The 22001-nt window shown below is 34.1% G+C and overlaps 1 protein-coding gene across 1 annotated transcript in view; it reads left to right on the forward strand.

Annotated features, from left to right (window-relative positions):
- The window catches only part of wdr11 (WD repeat domain 11), a 68094-nt gene that overhangs the window by 2543 nt on the left and 43550 nt on the right, over positions 1-22001 (forward strand). Inside the window, exons 3-9 of the mRNA XM_043234561.1 lie at positions 5299-5452; positions 8376-8549; positions 8937-9129; positions 17190-17355; positions 20339-20441; positions 20795-20999; positions 21547-21647. Of these exons, the coding sequence (XP_043090496.1) occupies positions 5299-5452; positions 8376-8549; positions 8937-9129; positions 17190-17355; positions 20339-20441; positions 20795-20999; positions 21547-21647 (1096 nt within the window). The remainder of the gene's footprint in view (positions 1-5298; positions 5453-8375; positions 8550-8936; positions 9130-17189; positions 17356-20338; positions 20442-20794; positions 21000-21546; positions 21648-22001) is intronic.

The following is a 22001-nucleotide window of genomic DNA, read 5'->3' on the forward strand; positions in this document are numbered from 1 at the left end:
GTAGTAGTGATATAGCACTGTTTGTCATAGTAGAGGTAGTGTTGTAAAAGTAGTAATACAGTGCTTGGGTCGGACAGCCGTCTGTGTGGTCACTTGCTCATAAAATGCTTTTTTGGTCATACAGAAATACATCTTTTCAAACTGTACAGACATTTATTTTTCGAGCAATTAAGCCCTCTCCATAGACTTACTTAAAATATGGCACAATGCCCTGCATAAGTATTGAGACAGTAAAGAAAAATTTGTTTAGTTTGCTGTGGAATGTTAGTTTGCTAAATCTGTAAATATCATTAAAGATAAATATAAGACAAAACTACAGAATGTCATGTTATTATTGGGCAATTCTTTAGCTATGAAGATCAGCACTTTTAGAGTTCCCCTATTAGCATTAATCAATCAATCATTTTTATTTATTGGAGCCAGTTCTCCTCTGACCGGATGCCCAGCACTTAACTTCCAGTTCAATTTTAAACACAGCTGTGTCAGATAGTGTAAATGACTTAGTGTGTGTGTGTGTGTGTGTGTGTGTGTGTGCGTGCATCTGGATCTGGTGATCGGTTTGTTTGATAGGGAGCCAGTGCAGTGTTGACAGAACCGGGCTAATATGATCATACTTTCTAGTTCTAGTAAGGACTCTAGCTGCTGCGTTTTGGACTAGCTGAAGTTTGTTTATCAAGCGTGCAGAACAACCAACCAATAAAGCATTACAATAATCTAACCTTGAGGTCATAAACGCATGAATTCATATTTCTGCATTAGAGGTTGAAAGCATAGGTCGTAATTTAGATATATTTTTAAGATGGAAAAAAGCAGTTTTGCAGATGCTGGAAACATTGTTTTCGAAGGAAAGATTATTGTCAAACAGCACACCTAGGTTTCTAACTGATGATGAAGAATTTTGGGATCAAGATGTGGTTTCTTAATAAGAGGCTTAACTACAGCCATTTTGAATGTTTTGGGAACATATCCTAATGACAATGATGAATTAATAATGGTCAAAATAGGATCTATGACTTCTGGAAGCAAATCTTTTAATAGTTTAGATGGAATAGGGTCTAACATATACAGTACATGTTGCTGGTTTAGATGATTTAACAAGTTTATATAAGTCTTCTTCTCCTATAATAGAGAAAGAGTGTAATTTTTCCTCAGGGGATCTAAAGCTCACTATCTGATGTGAAACTGTAGCTGACGGCTGCATAATTACAATTTTATCTCTGATGGTATCAATCTTAAAATTAATGAAGTCATTACTGCTATACTCCTATGCACCTGTTGACGTTTTATTTTTCGTTAATTTAGTCACTGTGTTGAATAAATACCGGGGGTTGTGTTTGTTTTCTTTTAAAAGAGATGAAAAATAATCAGATCTTGCAGTTTGTAATGCTTTTCTGTATGACAGGATACTCTCCCGCCAGGCAATACGAAATACTTCTAATTTAGTTTTTCTCCACCTGCGCTCCATTTTCCAGGCTGCTCTCTTTAGGGTGCGTGTGTTTTCATTATACCATGGAGTCAGATTGTTTTCTTTTATCTTTTTTAAGTGCAAAGGAGCAACTGTATCTAAAGTGCTAGAAAAAAGAGAGTGCATAGTTTCTGTTGTATCATCAAGTTTTTGCGTCGTATTGGATGTGCTAAGGAATTGAGATAAGTCAGGAAGATTATTTAGAAAGCTTTCTTTTGTGGTGGAAGTGATGGTTCTACCATACTTGTAATAAGGTGCAGAGTTTACAGGTTTAACTATACAGAGTTCGCACAAGACTAGATAGTGATCTGAAATGTCATCACTTTGCTGTAGAACATCAAAGATTTTAACATCCATTCCATGTGACAGTATTAGATCTAGAGTATGATTTCGACAATGAGTAGGTCCAGAGACGTGTTGTCTAACTCCAACGGAGTTCAGAATGTCTAAGAAAGCTGATCCTAATGCATCTTTTTCATTATCAACATGGATATTAAAATCGCCAACAATTAAGACTTTATCTGCAGCCAGTACTAACTCAGAAAATCAGCAAATTAATGAAATTTGTGCTGTGTCCTGGTGGCCTGTATACAGTAGCAGTACAAAGATGACAGGGGATTTATAGCACATGATTCTATAGACAATATGTTATGCAGCACCAATACTTCAACACCTCCCCCTTTACCTTTTAAACATGGCTCATTTTTATAGCAATAAATTTGGGGGGTAGATTCATTTAGAGTAATGTATTCATCTGGTTTTAGCCAGGTTTCTTTCAAACAGAGCAAATCTAGGTTCTGTTCTTTGATCAAATCACATATATAAAGTGCTTTTGTGGAAAGTTATCTAATATTCAGCGAGCCAAGTTTTATCATTTGCTTATTTTAATTATTGGTAGTTTTTATTTGTTGGACATTAAATTATTGCTTTTAATTTGGTTTGAACGTTCTCTGCATATTCTAATTTGGGGAACAGACACAGTCTCTATAGTGTGATATCTAGGTGAAAGAGTCTCTATGTGTTGAGAATTAACTGCCTCCTGTGACGTGAGGCAGCTAGCAGACGGTCGGTTTAGCCAGTCTGTCTGCTTCCTGACCTGGGCACTAGTTGGTCATGTTGGAGCTCTAAGACTATATGCCATATTTCTAGATAGAAGACCGGCACCACCCCAGGAGGGATGAAGACCATCTCTTTTTAACAGGTCAGGTCTGCCCCAGAAACTCATCCAATTGTCTATAAAGCCTATGTTGTTTTGCGGGCACCACTTAGACATCCAGCCATTGAGACCCAGCAGTCTGCTGTAAAACTCATCACCTCGGTAAGCAGGGAGGGGACCAGAGCATATTACATTGTCCGACATCGTGCTTGCAAATTCACACACCTCTTTAATATTATTTTTAGTGATCTCCACCTAGCGAAGTCGAACATCATTAGCGCCGACGTGAGTAACAATCTTACGGAATTTACGTTTAGCCTTAGCCAGCACTTTTAAATTTGACAAGATGTCAGATGCTCTGGCTCCCGGTAAGCATTGGACTACGGTGGCTGGTGTCTCTATTTTCACGTTTTGTACAATAGAATCACCAATTACTAGAGCACTTTGATCAGGTTTCTCAGTGGGTGCGTCACTGAGTGGGGAGAACCTGTTTGATGTTCTGATCGGAGCGTTGTGCGCCCCGTGACTAGTGTGCCTCACGTTCACCCAATTGCCCTGCTGCACAGGCAGTAAAGCCGGAACCGAACAATGTACATGATTCACTGTACTAGTCGCATCTAAAGCAGTATCTACAGCCCTCGCATTCTTACTGTCCTCAATTAAAGTTTGGATGCGTGTCTCTAATTCTAAAACCTTCTCTGTCAGCCTAGCTATTTCCCTGCATTTATCACACGTGAATCCCTGATCGCTAACAGAGAAGGATAAGCTATACATGTGGCAGGTGGTGCAAGTGACGATGCAAGGAGAAGCCATTTACTCACTGTAAGTTATGGAAGAATTCACTTACCACTCTTGTTTGATGAGCTTGTGAAAACGGAGTGAACAAGCGCGAGGAACAAATGAAGAGGAGCGGAAAGAAGCCAATAATAGACGAGTACTAACTCACCGAGTTTTAGATTAAAGCGAGCGAACTAACAGCAGTCGAATTAGTTAGATTAGTTTGATAGTATCAGCGGTATGTAGACAATTAAATTATATTTGATCGCTAGAGAAGAGGTGATAAATTGAAGAGCGAAGCTATGTGGAGCTACAAACAAACAAACCTCTCAGCAGACAGGAGCAATCTGAAAGTGTCAGAAAGCGATGTAGAGAAACATCAGGTGCAAGTTTTCCAAAGCCATGAAAATGTAGTGAACTTTGTGTTTGACAACTTAGGGGGAAAAGTAGGGTAATGATGGGTACTCTTGTCACCAATGATGTTATGATTTGGATCACATGTCAGTTAAGGTGTGGTTATGACTACATCAAATAAGAAAGATCTCTAACTTGTAGAACCGTTTCTGTATCATCTCAACGAAGACACAAGTTAATTTTATTAACAAAAGATACACAAAAGTAATCAACAACTACTAATACAAACTGAATACATAAAATAGGAATAAAGTGCATAAGATGCATAAAATGCAAGTGATTGTGTTGGATGTTGCTATGTCAATGCTATGCTATCTGGAAAGATAAACTGTTGCTACTCTGAAAGGAGTAAGGTGAAGAACCTTATTGTGCATCTAACAAATACCTGAAAGATTAGCTGTTATCAACTGCAGTCAGCTTTCTAATGTAAATTCTAAAATCATATACTGATAATACACAACAATGCCAAGATCTCTGGAAGTGGTTTGGATAAGTGATAGTTACATTCTCTGTGGTTGAGTGAGCAGTCCGGTGTGAGCAGAAATCAGTTTTGACAGTCTTGAATACGAAGCGCTGGAGGTGCTTAGGAACTCAAAAGTAGAGCGCAACATGTCATATTAGTCTGAGAACTATGCCCACTGGAGGGAAACGTAATCAGTGACAAGAACCATTCATTGTTTTATAACCATATCATAGGATTATTTCACCACCCTATGTGAACCTGAGAGGAGGAGATATACTGTTTCTTTACTTTCTTTTTGTTTGAGAAATGACCCAACTTAATGAACCAATGTGACATTCATGAATAACCTGACATCGATAACCATTTGTGTCCTTAAATCCTTAATTTTTTTGGGGTCAACAGCTTATAAAAATGTAGTTGTGGGTTTCTTAACCTGGTAACTGTACACCTTATCACATAGCAGCTTTCAGGCATTTTTTATGTCAGAAATTTAGAGCTTCCCCTATTTGTATATGACTTTCTTCTTTCAGATTAACTTTTTTTTTGTTTTGTTTTTTTAACATGTATATGTCTTCAGGGGTTTATCAAGTGTCCTCTGAAGCAGATTGATGGGTTTTTGTAACTAAAATATTTCTAGTTTTAAAATTATAATGTAAATAACTGACTGACTGACTGAGCGCCAAGTTTGCTGAGCTTCTTTGCTGACTTTTGACTCTTCTGACTAAGTTGCATCATACGTCAAGTTATAGGTTAGCCAAGAAGCTGGAACTCCGCGTTCTCGCAGAAAAATAAGTTATCTTTGTTATCATTTTAAAAATATAAATATTTTTGTTACAAAAACCCCTCAATCTGCTTCAGAGGACGTGAACTATTCCTTTAGGGATGTTTTAAGTGTGGGCTCATTTGTCTCTACCAGCTCTTTAGCAACATCCTTACAACTACTCATAACACTTTAGTAAATGCATCAGAATATACAAATGGGAAAATAATTTTTTGTTTTTGTGTCCTTTTTTATTTCATTAGGTAAAATGGTCCAGAGAAAACTATCACCACAGTCTCAGCTCACCCTACTCTCTTCGCCTGGCCTCTGCAGATGCAGCAGGGAAGATTATTGTGTGGGATGTGGTGAGTGGTGTGGCACACTGTGAGATCCAGGAACACACCAAACCTATTCAGGGTAAGAACCCTATTTACTAAGACTGTGTTACAATAAACAATAAATTGTGAATTAATTAATTAATTATGATTAATTATATTTAATAGCCATGATTTCCATTTTTATGCTGATTATCATTAAACAGTAATTACTGTAATACTGTAATTATTTTCTGCATTACATCAAAATTGTAAATGATTTGTTTATTAATTAGTAAATTGTATAAACCAATATAAACCATGGGTTCCAAAACTTTATTATTCCACGACCCACCTAGAAAAGTATTATCTATTTTGAGACACATCAAAAAAATGCAATTGACATTACTGTTAGCTTATTCTTAATTAAAAGTTTAATATGGGAGGTATTAATAATTTTAGTTTTATTTTCTTTATTTATAGAACTTAGGAAGTAAATATGTGCATAAAAAAACTAAAACACACTCACTTCTGCACTGCTGCTGTAATCTGTAATCCAAGCTGCACGTGTTGTTAAACTCATTGCAGGATTCAGCGTGGACAATGCATTATGATCCTTCCGTGTGTGTAGGGCAGAGTGAATTACAACCCATCACTTTTAAATATATATTTTTTTGGACAGGAGAACTATCTAAAATAATTTGGAGATTAAAATAATTGTGAAATAATTGTAAAAATAATCTAATTTTAAATAAACTCTAAAAACTAAGATGACAAATTTACATCAGCCTGAAGTTACTTTTGCAATAGTAAAATATTGTTCTTCAAAATATTTTTGAACTTTGGCACATTTCTTTTTAACATAGTGATTTAATGGCAATGCAATAATAGGAACTTTTGTAAATATTGTTATCTTAGCATGTGGAAATGTTAAAAACAAGTTAGAATGAAATCTGCCTTGTGCCCTACTCAGCCCGTATACATATAATTTATGAATAATTTAGTTTCAATTTTGCTCCGTGTTCAGTCTGACTCCAATTACAAGTGATTGGTAATTTTAGGGACCATTCTTAATAACAGATTTTCCCCTTGCGATATTTGCGGTAACGTTAGACTGCACATAATCTACTAAAAGAATAATTTCATAAAAGATTGAAACAAGTCAAATATAAAATTTTATTATTAATAATCAGGTAAAGGTATCATACCATTTACATAAATTTAACTCAGAATCGGCTTCTAAAATGTTTGTCAATACAAAATATTAAATTCTTAAAGATAAATCTAGAGTAAAAAATGCATACCTGATCTTTAGAAAGGTGTGTGTGTGTGGTGTATGGTGTATGGAAACAGACCCCATGTTATGAGCTGATCTGGCTACAGAAGTAAACTCTGTCATATTTTGTCACTCTCCTTATATACTAAGACTAGACAAAGAAATCTTAAAATCAGTTATAAACCTATAAAAATATAATATATAATCTAAATAATATATAAATACAAACCTTGGTATTTAGGTTTCCTTCCTCCAGGGGGGCTCACCTAGCTGGAGATCTCAAAGACCCCAAAGCAGGACACAGCCCTCCTTCAGTAGAACACAGTCCTACAAAGTTTTTAATCTTTTTCATAATACATTTCATAAAACTGGCAGTCTAACAATATCCCTTTTGTTATCTTTTCAGAGCACTTTTTCCTATTGTAATTATAATTCTATCATGACAAGGCGAATAAAAATAAGAAATACAGTTTTTGACATTTTTATTTTCTCTTTGAGGTGGAGCTACAGAATCAAAGTCCCGCCCAAACTCCCACAGGCCCAATCACAAGCTCACAATCATGACACCACACCCTGTTTTTATAACATCAGATAACTAGAGTACTTTTTAGAAATATTAACACTTGAGCATACATCAGCATGATAAGACTACCTAAAATGACGAAAACTATCTTTGAAAAAATGTATTTAAAGTGTAAGTTAAGTATTTAGTTTATTTCACGTCTTATTAGATTACATGGAGAGGGCAGGGTTTATGACCTATACTGCAGCCAGTCACCTGGGGGTGATCGATACACAATGGCTTAATTTATAAAGACTCGTGCGACACACCCACTTTCAACAAATTCAAGACAAAAAAGTGCAGTCTACACTTATTTGTTAACCCATCTCTCTGTCTTTTAGTAACAAATTTAAATGAGAGATTCTGCAAGCATAGTATGAATGGTTGAGTAGGGAAGAAATGTATTCTAAGCAGACAGCAGCTGAACAAAGAGTGAAAATATAGTGGGAGCGATGGATGCGGGACATAACCTCGCCGAAGCGTGATAAAAAAAACGCAGACCTTTAAAGCCATTTAATAATGAACCATTGCACTGTTGCACTGTTATTGCAACTTGTGCATACCCATGCTTTAAAACATGCAACTCATGTTTCAAATCGTGGCCTTTGTGATTTGAAAGTCACACCAAGCAATATCGCAATATCATCGTGCTGCCCTAGACTGGACTCTGTATGTATCATTGAAATTTAGTTGACTTTGTGTGACCTACCTGAAAAACCCTGATACAACCATCCTTAGTAACATATGGGGCCATGCCTTTGATTTACTTTACTATTATTATTTCATATTTAGAGTGTCTGCCCTATGACAGGCCTATATATATATATATATATATATATATATATATATATATATATATATATATATATATATATATATATATATATATATATATATATATATATATATATATATATATATATATATATATATATATATATATATATATATATATATATATATATATATATATATATATATATATATATATATATATATATATATATATATATATATATGTGTGTGTGTGTGTGTGTGTATGTATATATATATATATATATATATATATATATAAATATATAAATATATATATAGAGAGAGAGAGAGAGAGAGAGAGAGAGAGATATTTTTTTTTTTATTATTTATTTATTTATATTGATGCTTGTGTATATTGATGTCTTGCATCAGATATGGATTGGCTGTGGGCTCAGGATGCTTCTCGTGATCTTCTTCTGGCTGTCCACCCACCCAACTATATTGTTCTCTGGAATGGAGACACTGGCACCAAGCTGTGGAAGAAGAGCTATGCTGAGAACATCCTGTCTTTCTCCTTTGACCCCTTTGAACCCTCCAATCTGGCATGTATGTATTCTATTCATAATATTACTTAGGGATACACAAATACGGTTACTGGAAGTGATATTTAAATTGTGATTAAATCTTTTTAATTCAGTCTTTCTCTTTCTTTAAAATGATTCACACAGCTGAGGCACTATGTTTAACTCAATATTTGTTTTGTTATATTTATTATGTTAATTGTTATATAGCCTAACTGTAATATACTAAACCTCAGCATTGCTGATGTACTGGCTGCAGTATCATTGTTCAGTACAAAATTGTATTGTGCATCACGAGTAAAAGTTTTTAGTATAAAACATAATATATGGTGTAATATAGTTTAATGAAGTAAATACAGATTTACTTAACTGTTTCTCTAATTTTTGCTATTTTCTCTTTTTCATGTCATAGTGTTAACCAGTGAGGGCATAGTGTTTATCACAGATTTCTCACACTCCAAACCACCAGGAAGTGGTGGTAAGAAGGTTTATATCGCCAGTCCTCATTCAAGCCCTGCCCATAGCAAACCTGCTGCAGCTCAGCCTACCGGTGCCAAAAAGGCCCTCAATAAGGTCAAGGTGCTCATCACCAATGAGAAACCCACGTAAGTTTAGGATGTTTGACATTTAAATTATTTTGAGAAAAACTAAATAATCCATGAAAAAGTAATAGAACATGTAAAATGACAGAGGCCTGTTTCTTTAAATGCAATTTAGCGTTTGCTCCCCGTCCCCTTTCTCATGCACACACAAGTTACAAAAACTGTTGTTTATGTCTGTAAAGGTAAACAGCTGGGAAAGAAATCACGTTACATGTGTGGCAGTAGCAATATGCAGTTAATAAATCAATAAATCCATTGTTCTCCTATCTCTCCTGAGACTGGGACTCTGCTCGTCTGTGCATCCAAAGACTGAACAGTTAGCATGTTTTGCTTAAACATTTGCCATTGTATTTTAACTGGTATTTCTTTGTCACTTGTGAAATCAAAATAATGGTGCAGCAGGTGGAAATTAACAGATTGAGGGGTGGTATTATAAAGAACATTTGTTTTTTCAGATGCATGCAGAAAAATGCTTACTAAAACAAAGTTACTGGGTTACTCTTTTTCACATTTTCTTGGTTGGTAGATGCACTGGGGTCCTGATTATAGCACTTTAAAACCTGGAAAATTCAGCATATGCAGAAATCCTTGAGGGCTGGGGGGACAAGCACTCACAGTGCTTTGGTCCAAATGAGTGTGAGAGGAATAACTGCTTTTTTGTTTACCCAACAACAGTTAGTTATGGTTAGTAATGTTAGTATATAATATCTTATATTGATTATTTTGTATGGATGATATACCTGTAGACACTACCTGTAGACTGTAGAAATTTGCTAACCAGTAAAGATTTTAGACTATTGTCTTTATCGCAGTTATGCACTCAAATCATATACCTGTGTGCTGTAGTAACGAAAATATATTGTTCTTATTCTCACAACATAGTGTAGATAAGAGATTCATTCTGTATACGTATTTGTTGATTTTAATGGAATCTTGTAAGATTTTGATGAACTAAGGAGAGTGACAGCTTTTAGTGATTATTAGGGGAGTTTGCAAAAGTTATATTGATTTAATACAACGGTTCATAAAGCAAAAAATTAATATGAAGTGGCTTGCATTTTCTGACTACAATGCTATTGACAACATGTTACTGTTTCGTCAACATTGCAAACAGCAGTTAAGCAGCTGCACATCTCCATTCAAACACAGTGTTGTTTAGTTTATGAATGAATGTGCATTTTTAAACTAATCTGATTCAATTACCCATTCATAAAGACAGTCACTTGCCTCAATCCTGAATGAATCAGCCGTTCAAACAAATCAATCAATATATTTATATTTAAAACATTATCCTCAGCATTAATTTTTGCACTCATGCCACCTCTGAGCCTTTATTAAACGTGTGAAAAAACACACACTTCTTTAGTACAAATAATTTTTTTACATACTGATCTCAGTTGTAACTTATTCTTATTGTTCTTGTTTGTATTCTGTTGTTTTTCATTACAATTTTAAAAATATTATAATTTTTTATTTGACATAAAAGAATACATACTTCAATATTTGAGAAATTGTATTTAAATATTACCAGTGTAAACTCCACTGGTGATTGTGAGCAAGACTGCTCAAAATGGTCTAAATTTATGGAACCTAGGCATCCAAAACCTCAATACACAGACATTTTGACCCCCCGGGTTCACAGACAAGGCTTACTTTAGGCCTAGTCCTAGACTAAAATGTAAATCTGAGCTGAAAGAAACTGAAAGAAACTTGTACTGACTGATCTTAAAACATGTCTTTGCCTTTGTTTTGTCTAATGGTCTAATCCTTAGGTTAAGCCCTGTCTGTGAAACCGGACCTTAGTGTAATTTTAAGGGTCTACTTTTAATTGAACGAGTTTGAATCGAAAACCAATATTATCTGTTTATGTAATTTGTATGAAACTAAAGCGAGGTAGTCTTTTTTTCATGTATATGAAGCTTGAAGTGTCTACTTATAAACTAATTAATTAAAATTATCTATGTAAAAATAAAGCGAGGTACGGCCTTTCATGTATCTGAGCTCATATGCAGTCACCTGCACGCAAACATAGTTTTAAATAATTCAAGATTTATCAAATTTTCATAATTTAAAAAAAAAAGACCTGTTATGAGCAATAATTTAGAATTCAGAATTTAGTGAATACTGCAGAGCGATCTGATGCGGAGGCGATAATCTTTTCCAATCAATTCTTATTTACAGTTAACTAGGGGTGGGAATCAGCAGGCACTTCACGATTCAATCTAATTATGATTCTAGGAGTCGATGAGCAGTGATATAACTCATAATTTTCCAAATGTGTGATATGGCTTTTATTCTTCAGGTCAACCATATATTCATGACAAAAACAATCAGTTTGAAAAAGGAAAGCAACAACTTTGCTATAGTATCTTTTCAAATGTTAAAGTTACCACAGTCATTGCATGCTTTGCATGCGCTGCACCCCTTCCCCCCACACCTGAAAAAAAAAATGGAGGTTTATATTGATTTTACGATGTAGCGTAATTATTGTTTTGAATAATTAAGTTATATATTAAGTAACTAAATTACTTTTCAGACAGGGTAATTAGTAAAGTACTTTAAATCCAATATTTATGTTGTAATTAGTAATTCATGAATTTGGTGAATCCCCCCGGTAAACTTGAATGTTGAGTTTAAAGAAAAAAAGTATTCTTGAAATTTTGGTGATGCCATGAAAAAATTCACAAAAAATTGACTGGCTTAACTTAAAGTTTTCTTTAAATAGTTTTCTCTCTTTTTCATCAAAAATAAAACCAGAGATTAAAAAAAAAATTTTTGGTAGCCAACTGCCTTTCTTTCTTGTGCAAAATAATAAACATAGTCTCAATAAAATAAATAATTTTTAGGATTGCATTGCTGTATCTTAGTTAAATGTGGGAGTATACAGCCAGTAAAACACAGACTTACAACACACAGACATATTAAAGTCATATGATACTGCTAAAAAGAACATTATTTTGTGCATTTGGTGTAATGCACAGGAAACAGTACTCCATAACATATGTTGCACGCATCTGAATATTTAGGCTGAACTGTTCTGGAACAGTTTTGTAAATACAACTTAATCACTGATTTCTAGTTGTGCCCTCTTTTGGAAACTGAAACAAAGTAGTTTCACTATCACAACAAAACACACTGTCTCTCAGTGACATGTATACTAAAGTGAACAATACTACAGTGAGAATGAAAGTTCTGCCTTTTTTCTTTGCCTAATCATTTGTACAATGTTATGCAAATTTTCCAGCACAGTGATGTAGACATATGTAGGCTGTTTAAATGAGTCAACTTTTATAAAGAATAACTGGTTTTGAGACTCTAGTCTTTACAAGTCATGGCCTTCTGGAGTGTGGAATATACATATATATTTTTTAATCTTTCTTTCTGTCTGTGTGTCTGTCTTCTCTAACATTCTTTTTTTCTGTTTTATTCCTCTGATTCATATTTCTGATCTTCCATTGATTCCATCTATTTGCACATTGTTGATGTCCCCTGTTTTTTTTATGTGGTTTTATTTTCCATTGATTGTGTCTCTCTTTGTCTCAGTAAATGATAGAAGGTCTTATTGGAGCACCTTTGCTCTCTCTTCCTCTGTTCACTGCTTTCTTATTAGCAGCAGGATTTCCACAATCCAATCCCTCTTGCCTCCTGGAGTCTGATTGATTTAGCTTATTCCCAGCATTGATTTCCATCCTCTAAAAAAAAGCAAGCCCCCTTCAGAGCTCATTAGTTCCCTATCAGTTCTTAAGCATTTAGATGAAACAAGTATTGAGAGAGCAACAGACATGACAACAGGATTTTAAAGTGTGGCTTTTCCCCATTTTTTTATTTCCCCCCCTAATGTCCATTTGTAGTCAAGTTTTTACACCAAACTGTGTTTAAACAGTTTCAAATGTTTAAGTGTTTACCACTCTTTTTGTCGTATACAGTGTCCTCACATTGCGCATAGTATGGTGTGCCATTTTATCATTGCCCTAAACAAAAAGGCGATGAAAGAATTTTTTTTTCTGTATGTATGTATCTGTCTTATACTAAGGTGGGTGCAAGAACACAAAAATTATGTGTTAAGAAAATCAAGGAAGACAAGCATGACCAAATTACCATACTGTGTTAATGAGAATAGAACTCTTAAAGAATCACAGGTATGTAAACACTAGAGCAAACAAAGATAACTAATTAAGCAACAGCTGAAAGAAAGGACTGATCAAATGGGTAACCATAGAAAGTAAACAGAAACTAAAGTCAAAACATAACAATTGCTGTGTCCAAATAACATTGGATTATAACTTTCTAATAATCCAATGACACTTCATCAATTATTTTTTTGCCACACCTCAAGACGTTTTTTGTAGTTAAAACGCTGTTGTGAGTAGGATTATTTATTACACATCTTATCCAGTGCCTCCATGGCTAATTTCAAAAAGTATTTTAGTATTTCAAAAAGTAATTTTTAGACTTAGTAACAGGCTTGAGCCATTGATAGCAGACTAATGCAGTTAATAACAAAGTTATGAATAAGTGTTTTGATGTGTGATACGAGTGAGAGAGCGCTTGTAAATTACCTCTGAGCCTCGCTCAAAAGTGGCAAATAGTGAAACTTTAATTTAATTTTCAGCGCCGTCGATACCTGGCTTGTGAGAAGTCAAGTCATGCTTGTAGTGCTCAAGTAGTGCTAATAACATTAGCATGTGTGCGTCTGAGGGAGAGAGCAGGAGAGTATGTGGTTTTTGTGCATAATAAAATGCAATTTTGTTGCAAAACATGGAAATGAGTGGTCGTTTTTATCATATTGATTATTACAATTATTTGTTTGGCTGGTGTTGTTGTCGATTTTGGCTATTTTGCTTTTGTAAGACCTTTGAAATAATAAAAACTATTTGCCAAAGTGATATGGTCGTGTAATGCAGTCAAAGATCTGCCTGGAACTATGTTTCCCTTAAAATTATTCCACACCTTAGAATTTTTGTCAGATTCAAGCATTCACTGGCCCCGTAGTATAATTATTTATTCAATGGTCTGTCAAAATACTTGATTCTGATTGACTGAGCTTGGCTTTTTACCACAAATGGCACATGTGTGTGCTAGAGACGATCGCGGTGGGCTTCATTGCACAGAATATGCGCTGTGACACATATGCACATTGCTTGTTTTAGTCTACCTGTATTCATTCATTTCTGTCATTTGTAATGCAGTACGTGTTAGTTGCACAAAGCTCAGCTACTGACAGGCTTTCACATGCATTTTGTATCTATTTGTCCTGAAGCTCGTAGCTGCGGTTAAATGCCCTTGGATCTACTTTTATGATACAAAACTTATGTAAACAGTCATGTTTTATTAGGATGAAACATCTGATATGTGGAAATAGATTGCATTCACACTAATGCACAGTCTATTCAAGCAACCAGTGTCTATAATCTCATCCGTAACAATCAAATGTCAATATTGTTGATTTAAAAAAAGAAAAACCTAACTATGGTTATCTGTACACTTTAGATACTTAAAGCACTCCCTAATACTGAAAGACCTTTTCTTTATGACTTGTAATTGTATTTTACCCTTTATTGCATTTATAGTTGTGTTTTAAAGCTATATATAGGCCTACTTTGAATTCTTAACAGTAATTATTACTATTATTATTATTGCTACATTATATTTCTCAGCAATGATGTGGTAAACCTGCTATTTTTGAAGTAACTATGCATAGCTTGTTTGTAGAGAAAGACACAAACCTAGGTAAGGTAAAAAAAATTTAAATGCACGGCTAGCCGCTGATTATTTTTTTGGTATATAGTACCTTTCTACTATAGTACCACTATGTGTAAACTGTCTGCCATATTGTAGTAGTCATGACATGACTCAGTTTACTACAGTAATCACTGAATATTTGAAAGATACCATCTTGCACAGCTGATTGACAGTGCAGTTTAAAATTATGTGTCCCAATGCTTGACTAATATTCAGCTACATACTAAAAAGTATATATGTTTTACTTACATAACAAATAAATACTTTTATGTGATAGTACGTGATAGGAGGTGATTTATAACAATGTGTGCAATTCTGTGTCAGCTACGTCACGTGAATACATTATTTATGTTCAGATCAAAGCACAAACAATGTGGAAAACTTATCTGCATGGTGCAGCTGAGACAGAACAGCTCAAGTTTATGTTCAAAGGATACTTTTTAAATTGGCACCATACAAATAAGTGACTTCTTCTTTGAAGAGATTCATCTGTAAAGAGAACACCTCTCCAAAGTGTCAGACGTCAACAAATTCAAGCATTTGTTAGGTTGAGACCTTGATGAAGATGACGAGCATGCAGAAGAGTTTTCCTGAGATGGTTTCTGACAGTTTGTACAGAAATCCTTTGGTTATGCAAACCGATTGTTGCAGCTGTCTACATGGCTGATGATCGTGGAGGTCTTGGGCTGGTGTGGTTACACGTGGTCTGTGGTTGTGAGTCCAGTTGGATGTACTTCCAAAATCTATGAAACTTTGGAGATGGCTTAGAGAAATGGTAGAGAAATGAACATTGAATTCATGGGCAACAGCTCTGGTGGATATTGCTGCAGTCAGCATGCCTGCACATTTTAGACTTTTATTGTGGCCAGACTCAATTGTGCAATAATCATGCTGTCTAATCAGCATCTTGATTTGCCACACCTGTGAGGTGGATGGATTATCTAAGCAAAGAAGAAGTGCTCACTAACACGGATTAAGACAGATTTGTGAACAATATTTTAGAGAAATAGGCCCTTTGTGTGCATAGAAAAAGTCTAAAAACACAAATTATAAATAATTTTTTTCCACCAGCAAATGGGGTTCTAAAAAAACTGCACTGAGACACTGCTGTTGGTATAGTAATGAAACAAACTTTCATACTAATGTGATTGACAGATAAACCACATGCTCTAATTTCAGTGTTTTTGTTAATGTTGTGTTTTTTTTCAGTAAAACATTTGCTTTATAATTTATGTAAGTGTTAAGTTAAAGTACTTTTTTTTTTTGCTCTGTCCATGTAGTAAATGTATGTCCTTGTATAATTGGAGTTTCCCTTTTTAGTTGTACTGCTCATGTGATATCAGTGGTATGACCAAATCAGGGGTGGCTAAAATTTTTATTTAAAAGTAGTCTGAGATTTATATCATTTTTTTGGTGTGAAAAATTTTTAATTCCCTGTATTATTTCAATATTCCCAAATTCAGATACTACCGTATAATCTGAAACATTTATTTCAGATTCAGGTTTCTTTATCTTTATGTACATTTGAAAGTTTTCAGTGAATAAGTTTAGCAATTTCTCATACATGTCACAGTACTACAATATTCAACAATTCAACAATATTCAACACTATAAAAAACGGCACCAAACACAAAACATATAAATAAACAAATAAATAATATAATTCATGATTTGTGACACCAAAGACAGTTTGAGCTCCACAGACACATTCTGAGGACACCAAAGACTTATTACATATTGTAAAAAGGGGCATAATATGTTTCTTTTAATTAAACAAAATCAATCTAACCTATATTTAATCAGACAGTGAAACAAATGAAAGTACACAAAAATTAAAAAAATATACTAATCATTTTGTAAAAATGATGAAGATTTTAAAAATTTAACAATCAAAACAGAGTCCAGAAAATGTAAACAAACAAAAAGATGATTATGAGCCATATTTACAAAAACAATTCAACACATCTTGCTGCATATTCTTTCTAGAATGTTTATGCTGGCGAACTGGTTAATATACACAAGCATTAATATACCTTTTAAATACTGTTTTGTTTCCTGTGAAATGTATTTAAACCAACCCAGATTCATAGAAATGTTATTGTTTTTTGTGCAATATGCATCCTGCGAGCAGTGAAGTTTTTTTTTACTCAATCCAGTTGGCTATTCAAGAACATTTACCATTAAACACTTGGATAAAGATGCATAGTTGTTTGATTTTATAAATCTACATAACAGCAGATTACATAAATATTAAATCAGCCAGGAAAATAAATGTTTTGAATGTGACCTGTCTATATGTGTGTGTGTTTGTTTGTGTGCAGGGCTGAAGCAGTGACTCTTAATGACTGTCTCCAGCTGTCATATCTACCATCTAAGAGGAATCACATGTTGCTATTGTACCCCAGAGAAATCCTCATCCTAGACTTGGAGCTCAGTCAGACCGTTGGAGTGGTTGCCATTGAGCGCTCTGGCGTACCCTTTATACAGGTGTGTGTGAGAAGGGAATGTGAGAGTCTGCATTCCCATTACAAAAAGGTGCCCATTTCAGTTTTAACGTGATTAAAGTGATCACAATGACACAAATACTGTAAATGCACACCTTGTTCTGAGTTTAGAGTTTCATGTTTTTTTTGGTTTTTATAAGAATTATTGTATACTATATTGTTGTTTGTTTTTTTATGCACCACGAGCAAATTATTTGTAACAAATAATCACGTCACATAAATAGCTTTCCTAAATTCAAGCACATGGATGGTGTGACTATTTTCTCCTGCTGAAAATGAGAAAAAATGTGTAAAGGCACACAGAGACTGCTTGCTGCTGACATCTCATCCCCAGCCCTTCTTCAAATAGACAGAGAAGTTCTTTCCAGAGATAATGACAAACAGACAGAATAATAACATCACTATGAATAAGGATGAAGCATGTATGGTTGATATTGTCAGCAGACTGTGTGGCCACAATTATAAATAGCAGACTACTGATATAAACAACTCACATTTTATATGTACAATAAGGAAAACAACTGCAACAACAGGAAAAATGGAGATTAGGTTACTTAGCAAGCAAAAAGCTTGAGGTGTTAGACATGTACAAAGCAATTTTAACCCATAGCAATGCTTTGACAAAAATGTCATGTATAGTCAGATAAAATAAATGATAAATTACTTTTGAGTGATTTCTTATAAAACCGTGCATCTTATTTGCTAAACATTAAATGTGTGTAATGCATTAGAACAGACCTCATTTGTTCTCATGCCTTCAAGCACATTTGAGCATCTTTTTTTTTTTTCTCTCCTGTTAATGACAGTTGGCAAGCACACTTGCAGGTACATACTGCCACCTACTGTATGACCCCTGCATGACAGCTGACATAAAATAAAGGTTTAGGCTTAGGATAGCTGATTAGTTAAAAAACAAAAATCCTTAATCTACCCTGATTATGGTTCTTGAGATAGCTTGGTACATCCATATACAATACTTTAGACATTGTGCTAGTAAGTACCTAGTAAATTAACTTTTCAACTACATGTCAACTAGCTGTCATTAGAGCATTTGTAGAATTAATAACTCAATAACCAAACACTTTATTTTATGGGTCCACAACATACTGACTGTCAACCTATTTTAAAAACCCTAAACATAACCTTACTTTCTACAGTTAGTTACTAACTGTGTAGTGTTAGTAGATAGGTAGTTACCAATTAATGAGAATTAGCTGACATGTAGTTGCATAATTAATTACAGTTAGCATTATGCCTAAAGTGGAATAATAAAATGTACTTTATGTCTGTACATGTTTGTTGTGAGTCATAAGTCTTGCAATTTAATGCTCTTATTTTGTCTTTATCAGTTTACCATTTCGTATTTCCACAGTAAAATTTGCATCATTTGTTTACTGGTGTTCATAATCATTTCCACATATTTATGGTACATGTGATCACGAAAATGGCACTTTTTTTTAAAAAGATCAACCTATTTAAATGTGATTTCTCGAGTACATTGTGTGTTGGATAAAGCCAGTATATCTCCTGAAGTGTATTTTTTTTGGTGCATTAAAATGCGTGCACACACACACATTAAGTGTTATAAAGCACTTGTCAGGAAGGTAATTTGCATGACTGATGGTGCAGCTGCATTCACTCATACTCTCAGTCTAGGCTGACCGTGAGAGCCTGGCATAAGCCAGTAATGCGCGCACACAGTAAAAGCTCAATAAAATTTGCTCTAGTTTTTCCATTACAGAACCCATATTGAACTCAGTATACATAGAAACAGTGGTATGTGTACAAACACAGTTTAATTTGAATATAAAGAAACAGATGTGTACTTATTATTTACTCATTACTGGTATGACGTATGTGTTTTTTTTTCTAAATGAATCAAAAGTAAATTTGCTTATCAGCAACTATCAACAATAATACTGTGGTTAATAAAACAAAATGAGTTTTACTTATAATTAATACTGAATGACAGTTGTGTACAAAACAGAAAGTTCCATTTTATTCTTTTGGTATCTGTCAGTTTGAGACAATGTGAAGTGGAGTGTTCTTTTAAGTTGTCAGTTGAGAACTACATTCCCACTTTCTCTCGGACAAATATTAAAAAAATAAAATGTGACATTTATTGTAAGTAGTATTATATACAATACTTTGAAAGTATTCACACTCACATTTTTTTTCCGTATTTGTTGCTGCCTTGTGCAGTAACTGCTTCATTGAATTTTTTTCACGTCAGTCCACATCCCATATAACATAATGGCAAAGCAACTTGTAAAATCATGAAATGCGTACATTGAATAAGTATTCAAACTCTTCCTAGTTGAAGCACTTTTACAGCCTCAAATCTTTTCAGATATAATGCAACTACTTTGTACATCAGCATTTGTACATTCTACTCCTTATCTCTTTACATTCTAAAATCTTTGCAGGCCAACAGGCATTTTCATTTTTCTTTTTAGAAATGTTCAGGCCGGGTCTAGCTGGGCAACTCAAGGAAATTCACAGAGTTGTCCCTCAGCCACAGTTGCATTGTGTGTGCTTAGATTCATTGTCATATTGGAAGGTGAACCTTCTGCCCAGTCTGAGGTTCTAAATGTTTGATGTTTGGGAATAGGTTTACAATAAGGCTGTCTCTATATTTTGCTGTATTGAGGTTTTATTCTACTCTCGCAAGTTCCCCAGACCCCGCCTTTACCAGACTAGAGAATCTTGTTACTGGCTTGTTGGCTATCTATCTGTCTGTATAGGCTTTTTCAATGATGTGACTTTTTAATTATCTAGTTTAGTAATAAAACAGCCACCAAACGGAGCAAATCCATAAAATTATCACTGTCACTTTTATTTCTCAAAAAAAATAAAATTTGTGCCTTAGGTGCCACTCAGATGCTTTTGGAAGATTGTACATTTTTAGGAATTTATATGATTTATAAGAAATATCAAGGACTAATGCTTGTTTTGTCTTTTTGCAGGTGATTCCTTGTGCTCAGAGAGATGCTCTTTATTGCCTCCATGAGAATGGTTGCATCACACTGCGTGTGTGCCGTTCCACAACACCTTCTCCTAATGAAACAGGCAAGACAGGTTTTGTTCCTTTACTTCTATCCACAATATTACAGTATAGTTTTTTACTGAAAATGTAATGACAGGAATGATATGAGTATTAAATTAAATTAATTAAATATTTTAATTAAATGTATAAAATAAATATATATATATATATATATATATATATATATATATATATGTATATATGTGTATATATGTATATATGTATATATATGTATATATGTGTATATATGTGTATATATATATGTGTGTGTTGCCCTAGCACCACCCCTGAATAAATTCTAACCCTGTTTTTACTTGACTTGTGATGAGAAATGTGGTAATTTATCTTAAATATGTTATATGTTTTATTGTTCCAGTGATTGATCCAGAACAGAATGTCCAGGAGTTGGTTTATGATCTCCGCTCCCAGTGTGATGCCATCCGTGTGACTAAGACAGTGCGGCCCTACCGAGTGGTAATCTGTCCTGTCAATGAGAACAGTGCCGCCCTTGTAGTCAGTGATGGAAGGGTAATGCTGTGGGAGCTCAAAGCTCATGCCAGTAAATCATCTTCAAGCCTGAGGTACAATTCTTTAAACATAAACAAATTATTTATATTGTTAGACATTACAGATTAGTAGCAGACTTGAAAATAATGCTATAATGAAGGGTTTGCTTAATTTGCTTGATATATCTTCTTGGAGCATGAATTTTATGCCATTTTAAACTGCACTAAGTTTTATTATAATTTAAATAATCCGCCTTAACTAACTGGTATTTTACTTTCTAACCAATGGTGTTATTTTTTAGAATTTTTCTTGAAAATATATTTTCACAAAACAAAAGGGCAATCATTTTTATTCGAAATTCAGTGTTCTTCCTTATCTGACATGTTACTTTCTGATTCAAACCAATAGTATTAGTTTTCAGAACTGTTCTTGAAAATATTTTCATATGTATATTTCATATATAAAAAAAAAACAGTGCAGTCATTTATTGTACAGTGCTTTAGCAAAAAAATGCTGTAGTAATGATAATACAATTACAATCTACAAATATATATAAATGTAATAAAATTAAATATTTTTATTTGCTTGTTTTGTGAGATTTACCTATATTTATTCCCTCAGTTCTGGCTTGCCACCCTTGTATTCTCCTGTGAATTTCTGTGGAACACCTTTACATCACAATCAAAAATGTATCCCGGATCTTTCTCTAAATACAATGATTGGTAAGATAGCCATCCTCCCACATACACACATTCCTTCTAGCTTTTAGATCGGTCACTTTTAAAGAGCCTCAAACTTCATTCTTCTGCCTTTTGGCTTGAGGAAATATTTTTTGATGAAAGAACCTGAGACCACACTCTTCTCTCTGTCTTTGTCAGCAAGACACTTTTATTTATTTGTTTTGTTTATTTGTATATCATTATTATAAATCTTTTTCCTTTTAGAAACAAGTCTTGACAATCTCAGTCTTTGGTATGGCTTATCTCCTGTTACGTCTTTAATCTTAAGTATTTAACAACTTTTAGGAGTGTTTTTTTTTTTTGTGTTCTGCTTGAGCAATGCTGTTGGTGGGCTTT

Source organism: Puntigrus tetrazona, unplaced genomic scaffold, assembly GCF_018831695.1.
Source record: "Puntigrus tetrazona isolate hp1 unplaced genomic scaffold, ASM1883169v1 S000001170, whole genome shotgun sequence".
Lineage (NCBI taxonomy): Eukaryota > Metazoa > Chordata > Actinopteri > Cypriniformes > Cyprinidae > Puntigrus > Puntigrus tetrazona.